The sequence below is a fragment of the Fibroporia radiculosa genome (assembly GCF_000313525.1).
Source record: "Fibroporia radiculosa TFFH 294 genomic supercontigs, scaffold780, whole genome shotgun sequence".
Classification (NCBI taxonomy): Eukaryota; Fungi; Basidiomycota; class Agaricomycetes; order Polyporales; family Fibroporiaceae; genus Fibroporia; species Fibroporia radiculosa.
The window spans coordinates 1-7744 of NW_012133567.1; the positions used below are offsets into that span (position 1 = coordinate 1).

The 7744-nt window shown below is 48.2% G+C and overlaps 2 protein-coding genes across 2 annotated transcripts; both read right to left on the reverse strand.

The window, feature by feature from the left end:
* Window positions 1-962: 962 nt before the first annotated feature.
* Window positions 963-4702, reverse strand: FIBRA_08521 (uncharacterized protein; the record flags this gene model as incomplete). Its single annotated transcript, XM_012330164.1, has 11 exons — window positions 963-1042; window positions 1095-1229; window positions 1284-1298; window positions 1390-1480; window positions 1539-1685; window positions 1739-2518; window positions 2577-2714; window positions 2769-3269; window positions 3327-3673; window positions 3856-4456; window positions 4526-4702. The coding sequence occupies 11 exons, from the start codon at window positions 4700-4702 to the stop codon at window positions 963-965; spliced, it is 3012 nt and encodes a 1003-aa protein (XP_012185554.1).
* A 464-nt stretch (window positions 4703-5166) lies between these two features.
* FIBRA_08522 (uncharacterized protein) lies at window positions 5167-7700 on the reverse strand (the record flags this gene model as incomplete). The annotated part of the gene is made up of 7 exons (XM_012330165.1): window positions 5167-5186; window positions 5241-5315; window positions 5512-5632; window positions 5686-5835; window positions 5901-6854; window positions 7000-7542; window positions 7605-7700. 7 exons carry the CDS (start codon window positions 7698-7700, stop codon window positions 5167-5169), a joined length of 1959 nt encoding a protein of 652 aa, XP_012185555.1.
* Between the last annotated feature and the right edge of the window lie 44 nt (window positions 7701-7744).

Below are 7744 nucleotides of genomic sequence, written 5' to 3' on the forward strand. Positions count from 1 at the left end.
GTAAGTCTCATTCATCTAATTGTCTAATTCATTATTGAGAGTAAAAGTATGTATATGACATATTTTGATTGAACCAGGGCAAGCGGGCTTTCAGTCAACGGAGGAGATAGAGGGCTGCAAAGGTGACCGAGGCGTGGGGCACCCTGGCGAATGATAGACCAGAAATGTGAATTGCGTAAAGCCATTCACATTGACCACTTCCAAATCAATAATACTCGCATATTCTGAAGGTAACCTACAACATAATTATATATGCATAACACTGAAAACAAGACGAGCGGCATTACCAAAACTTGCCGATGCGCATGATAGTGCGCATCGGCGACTTCATGAGCATACACATGTCTCCAGCGAGATTGTTCCCCGCTTGGAGTATATTATTGATCGAGACCGCGATGAATATCAAGACACCTTTGCTTTAGAACATATTTGTATTTCGATCATACATTGGCTCAACACTGGATCCCTAACAAAAGCTTGCGTATACTCCGACTATACTGTCATAGCAGCTCTAGAAAGTCACTAAGAGCCAAACAACAAGTTTGACGGGGGGGCTGGAAGCAAAGATATATGTATGAATATTATTTGCGGAGTCATTCTTTGCGGAGTGGATGACATAGTTAAAGTTGAATCTTTCTGCCTCCACAATTCCTTATTATTGTATTTGGCTTATTTGACTGGAATGCTAAAACTAGCCATCGATTCATGCCGATAAAGGTCTCCAGATCGGACATGAATGTCACTCTTTGCCGAGGAGAGAAGCATTGATTATTCTACGATCGGTATTGGAAATAACAGCATATGGGAATCGAGCTAAAGCAAGCCTTCTTCTGAGTGGATGAACCGAAGAGTCTGAGACCAATCACACAGGGAATTAAGACAACCACATTGGTTGAGATAACAACGACATTAATCGATACAATAATTTATCCTTCGGGGCAACTTTATATGACCTGTGAGCCTCAACCAAGCGTATCTTCTACCTCATTCATGCTCATAGAAGACGTCTGCGATCCAGCAAGGAGGAGCTCGTGCTCAATATCTACTGCGCCATCAGTTATTGGGTTATGAATAAATGTAAGGACACAACGCACACATTCTGTCCGTCTGGCTATGATAGTCATAAGGATCATAGGGCTCACCATCAGGCACGTATGGGCCAGGCTGAGTGGGTGAAGGCGGCATGGAAGTGGACTGCAATTCCACTGACAGCGGGCGAGGCAAAACGTCTATTTTATCATAGTAGTGTAAGTGTGTAATCAGGGGAGCTAATCCGTACTCACCACCCATAGGACTGCCTGTTAAGAGATTACATCATGTAAGCAACAAAATATACATGCCGACTAGCATAAGTGTGCCAATCGGCGCATAATATGCAAATATACTCACCCCTCGGTGGTGACGGCGAATTAAATTGAGATACGGCAGGAGATCTCCCTTGGCTTGCCTCTGCTTCTTGCACTGGTGACGCCACAAGGTGCTAACGGAAATGTAACGTCAGTGATCATACATTTCGTGTCACCGGTGGCGCGACACACCGAGGGCCATGTGGTGCTCTCGTCAGGAGCAGAAGGTCGGCGCCAGAAAGAATTTCGAGGCTGCAACCAGGCTCCAGAGGGTAAGGAAGCGACAGCATCACCAGATACGTCCCGTTGCTCAGCCCGAGCAGCGACGAATGACAACACCTGGAGAAACAAAGGTGGAGCTGAAAGACAATCAAAGGAGAACAGACACATACATCAATGACATGATTGAGCGCGTTTGACACCGCTAGATCCACTGAGCGAGCACCAACTCGTACGAATGGCAAATCTTCGACTGCATTTACCACGTGTTGAATGGCTGCATGTCTATTTGCACGAGACTGCTGAAACTTCAGCCGAGTTGCAGCAATCTCGGCTCTCGAGGGTGTAGGAGAACCTGACAATACCATCCAAGCTGGATCAGGTATTGGCTCATCAGGAATCGAGACGTGATCAGCAAAAATGAATAATTGTTGCTGACGCCCGGGGGTCACCAACATATGTACCGTGAGTTCGCGGCTCACTCGACGACGCCATGCAACCACAGATGAAGTCAACATCTGGGTGCGAACTTCGGTAATGTACGCTTGCTCCCAATAGGCTCCCAATACGAATGGCCAGACTTTGCGTTTGGCGTCCTTAGAGACATTTTGCCACCAGGGCAATGCTGTAGATACGATGAGCCGCAGATGGGATGATTGGACACTTGGTGGCGTGGGGTGAAAGACACCTGATTGCCGACGTGCCATGAAGGGGCCTAATAATTTGGCCTCGTCGATGAGGGGGACAAGAGTGGACAGGTCATGCAACCCGTAGAAGCTGACGAGGGGGTTCTCTGCGGTATGCCATGAATTCTCGCCAGTGCCAGTGAGCCAAGGCTGAATCTCCTTTCGCTTGAGAGTACGTTGGCGTGTGTATACAATCGGGGTCTCTGCTATCGTTATTTGCAAAAATGTTAATACGTTCAATCGTTCCTGCCACACTAATTCGAAGAGCTAGATTGCAGGATGTGAGAACCAAAATCAAACTAGAAACACATAGCTGTCCCCATACTTTGGTTGTAGCTGCATCCTGATCTGCCCAATTGTTGTGCATGCGAAACGCACGGAGTGCAACCACCCACGCATCACGATGTGAAGGATCCTGGATGTGGTGACGATAGTCCACCAAAGGATCAATGCACCGCGAGACCTACATACAAGGCCATTAGTCGAGCTGCTGCAACTAGTGCCTGTGGCAACAGACAAATTTGTCCAGCCGAATGGCACAATGATGCGCATCGGCAAGATAACCCATGACACTCACCTCTAACAGTGCGTCGGTGTACTGCCCAAACGCTTCAACAACATATTGCACCATGCTAATAGTGACGAGCGGGAAGGGCACATGTTCTCGCGCAGGAGCTGGCGTAAGAACAAGCGTTACACGATCCACTACATCTTTAGCGTGTACACCAATTGGAGAATGCTTGCTGATCTCAGTCGCATATCTTTGGGAGATGGCCGCAACAACACCTTGTCGATATCTGTCAAGCTCTATGATTGCTTGATCAGTATTCATGCCAATGTCCACAGGATTCTCAATCTCTAATTTGAAGACCACATCAATTGCGGCAAGGAGTTCATCGTCCCAAATAGCCCAATCGGGGCGCGATTTGGCAATCGTGCTGCGATCACCATTGAACTGGTCTAAGGATCCAATGGCACCAAGCAGTCGCCATGACTGCCGGATGTACAAAAGGACGAGCTAGACAAGTTATTAGTCTAAACATAACATAGAAATCAATGTGAGTTTCGTGCGCACCCCCATATAAATATCGATCATTTTCAGCAAATGTTTGACTTTAAAAAGACCGCTCTCGGCAAAGTGCTTCCGCCCTGGAATAATGTATTGCAGGGCCTCCATGGCCTCAGGAATACTAACGATAGGGCTGAGCATGTTGCTGAGAGACGCACGCGGTCCCTTGCGATCTTTATGTTCACGCACGATTGCATTCAACTTCGAGGAATATTCAACTGACTCCACCGGATGAGAATGTAATTCTGCCAGGTGGGCGTCTAGACGTTCGTCTGGTGTCTCCGCCAATTGTGGCATGTGGTCGTTACGAGCCAGGACACGGCCTATTCTGGCACCATCGGCGTCGAGTTTCTCTGAGAAGTAAGAGTAAATTAGAAATGTCATTTCAGGAGCAAGGCCGAATGGCATGATGGTGCCGGTTAAGTACATGAAGCAAAAGAAAAAACGTCCAGCAGGAATGCAAGGCGGCCGATAGGCATGCTCGTGCCAGTTGGCTGAACTTATATGCCCAATCACACATAGACGACCGACCTACCGACATCATAGATACGAACACCCCATATTGCCTGGTTGTTAATTCTCTCCGACAACGTTTTTACGTCATCATCCAGCTGTCGAAGGGAATTCACATCGCGATGTGAGCATGCCTTCAGAGCAGCCCGCTTCTTCTTGAGGAGTTTGACGTCTGCTGCAAGATATTGTTGAATTGCTATAATGCGGTGCTGCCCGTTGACCACCTTCACCGGTAAGCGCGCCGGTTGGTCCGGAGATGAACTCTCTGGCAGATGGGCTGCCTTGATTTGAAGGAGAGGTGGGTGGTTTGCGAATTCCGTTTTCTGGCGAACTCCTTTTAGAGCAGCAGCAGGCATGGCAATAGAGATGAAATTTGCTGGAACCATGCCCAGAACACCAAATTTTTTGAATCCAGCTTTCATTTCATTGATCTTTGCTTTGTCTATTCCACGACGATTGTATGTTTGCATCAGTAGTTCAACATCAGCAGGTTCAAGCAAATTAAGGGATCGCGATGTGAGATATGCCTGCTGGGTCTCGGCTCGGAGGTTGTTAGCGACTTCCTGCTGCTTCAATGAATAACGACTTTCTTCATTCACAACAGGAGCATCTATAGCTTTCCTCTGAATGAAAAAAAAAAGACATAACATATGCATTTCATCAAATATACTGCTGAGTCTTTGAAGACTTACAGTCCGGTGGGATAATGGGACCTCATGATCATTTTCCTCCTCAAACTCACTCGCAGATCCGGCGTCATCGATGGTAGTAGAGCGAAGTGTTGGCTTGACATTGCGTCTACTACTACGGTCAGCTTGGATATGCCCTGGAGCGAGGCTGGACGAGGCGGCGGCGTTCTTGGGAGCCATAATTTGAAAGACTTGGAGCCCGCGGATATGACAGACAGGATTCTTTTACAGGACAGTGATGAGAGTTGCAAGCATTCACATATCAATCTCATCTGATCTTACTACATCAAACTTCTTTTCCCACAAAGAAGTGCGCGCACATTTGGCGATATTAGAAGAACTTATTGCTGTGTTTCTAATAAGAAAATTAAAAGACATATTGCGAAGGTGTTGACTAAACCGGATAAGACATTCTTCTCTCAGTTGTTTGCATGTATTGGTAGGTCCACTTCTTTCATGTTTGAAATAATATATCGCATGACCCAATGCCTCTCAACACCCATACAGAGGTTGGAGCTTAGATTACATGCTAACCGAACTTCTATACAGATCTATTCCAATAATACAAACAAATTATTAGATGACATCCAGTAGGAAGAGGTTCAAATGACAGGGAATATATTAAATACATTTCAGCCGCAGACTCAATTTGTTTGATTCACCGCTATAGCAGAAGCCAGTTATCGAAGTGACATTTAAATAAGAAATGAACACTTACAAAGCCTGCGAAGATTATCTACTATGTTGTCATGAGCTTGAGGATTCGTAGGGTCAGGATCAATATCCATAGCGTCTACTGATTTGTCTTCAATCAATCAAATATTCAACAAATTCTGGCCGATGCGCACGCCTGTGCAAGTCGGCAGGCACACATATTCGATGCAAGCATATGTACACCTGCACTGCCAACAGGAGCAGGGACCCTCTTGCCGCCGATGCGCATAGACATGCGAGTAGGCGAGTGTGCAATCGAGAACTAGTGTGCTTACCTGGCTCCCCTGGTCGTAGTTTCTTCGTAGGAGGAACCTCGCTGCCACTTTGACCACTGTTGGACCTACCCCGCTTGATCGAGGCATTATTCTTTGTCTGCGCAAATATGGCTGTGATGTTCTGCTGAATCGGTGAGAAATAAGGAGAATAAAGAACAAGCTATTAAGACGTACTTCTGGCCAAGTCGTATTTGCATCCGGGAGAGCCAGCCGTCGGTGATAGTCTTGACGAACAGCTGTGCCTGCCTTGGCAGAGTCGAAAGGAGCCTGGGGATCATCGCATGCTTCTCGATACGACTGACGCGCCGCCGCAAAGTCTAGGACCTAGTCCATATAATATCAGCCGGTTTGTCGCTAGAAACGTACGAAGGAATGGAATGTTACTCCACCTCAACAACATGGTGAACCGCGCTATGGACCACCTCGTCGATTGAATCTCCCTCTATCGCAACAAACGGCAGATATTCGATACTGCGAACAATTTTTTGGATTGCTGCATGGCGCTCGTTTGAGTTTTCCAGTAGCCGCAATGCAACTTCTGCCTTCTCCCTGTTCTCAGCGATAGTCCCGTCACTTGGGCGAACCAGCCATTCTGGATTGGCGAGGAATTCGGCAGGGTAGGCAAGCCGATCCGGAAATTCGAACACATACGAGAGGCGAGTCTCGTCCACAGGTCCGCCACTCATATGATATCCAACTTCCTTTGACAATCTTTTGCGCCACTCGACGACGCAGGTATTGAAGCATTTCGGGCGCTCCTGAGTAATATATGCATACTCCCAGTACGCGCCTAGAACGAATGGCCAGAGCTTATGCCGAGGGTCTTTCTTGCATCCCACCCACCATGGCACTCCAGTCTTGAAAAGCAGGCGAGCTTGTGGATGCGTCGCGATAGCTGCGGGTGTCGTCGTGTAGCCCGAGTCTGTCCTTGATTGTATTACCTCACTGTGATCCTTGATCAGATCACGAGCGACTACCAGCGATTTTAGATTCGCTAGCTGGTCAACAGTATGGAGCGTGTTGTGATTGTTCTGCCAATCCATGTCAGCAGGCCTGTCGCCATTGGGTCCGGATGTTGGTTGCCAGGCGGCGATAGCTGCACGCTTCATCTTCCGCTGCTCCTTGTATGCCTCTGGTGTTTGATTAGCGAACCATTCCAGGAACGGGAGAACGTCGGCTCGACCGCCCCAAATCTGGTCGAAAATCGTATCAAGGCCGGCATCTTCGTCGATCCACTGATAGTTCATCTTGATACCGCGCAGCACAGTAATCCATGCATCTCGCGTGCTTGTGTCTTGCAAATTATGCCTGTAATCGATAAGCGGATCGAACATTCTCGCGAGCTGGAGATGATATATGTCAATTACTTTCTTGCACGCCGATCGGCACAGCAGTGCGATTCGGCCAGGCGCGACAGCCCCATCAGCGCAAGTACTGACTCGCCGAATCGCACAGGTGTGCCATCCGGCAGACAGCATGTGTGCTTACCTCAAGTAAGCCTTGTTTGCATGCAGCAAACGCTGCCACTACACTCTTAAGTGCCTTGGCCGTCAATAGTGGCATCGGGACCCTTATGGTGGTCTCGACAGAGAACGGATGCATCAAAAAAAGTCTAATCCGCTCCCGGGTGTTGGCCGCGTGAATACCTTTCACCGACTGAGCCTTGATGTCGTCTGCGTACTCTGCAGTTATCGCCGCAATCACAGCTTGCCGATACTTTCTCAGCTGGTTGAGCCCGCGGGGAATGTTTAAGCCCATATCCTCAGGATTTCTTATGCAATCAGCAAACGCTGCATCGACCTTGTTCAGCAGTTCATCCGTCCAGATCTCCCAGTTCGGTGCGCTGTCCTCTCTAAGAGCTGCCCGCACGTTTAAAACCCTTCTCGTCGCCGGCTGACTGCCGCCAGATTCCTGTGATGCAGCCTCGGTTTCGCACTCTGCTTCCAAAGCCAGAACGTCAGTACGGAAAGGATCCATGGATCCGAGAATGCCAAGGAGCGTCCACTCGCGATGGAGATACTGGCATATAAGCTAAAACAAGGAGGCGTTGTTAGAGATACAGTACATTATTACTGCTCGCGTATAACTCTTACCCCTAAGTACACTCCGTCCATCTCTTCGATGGCTTTCACTCGGAGCAAGGCAGATTCCATGAAATGACGGCGGCCAGGAATGAGAGCCAGGAGCATCTTTAAAATCTCGGGGGTTCCGACGATCTTAGAGAGCGAGTTTG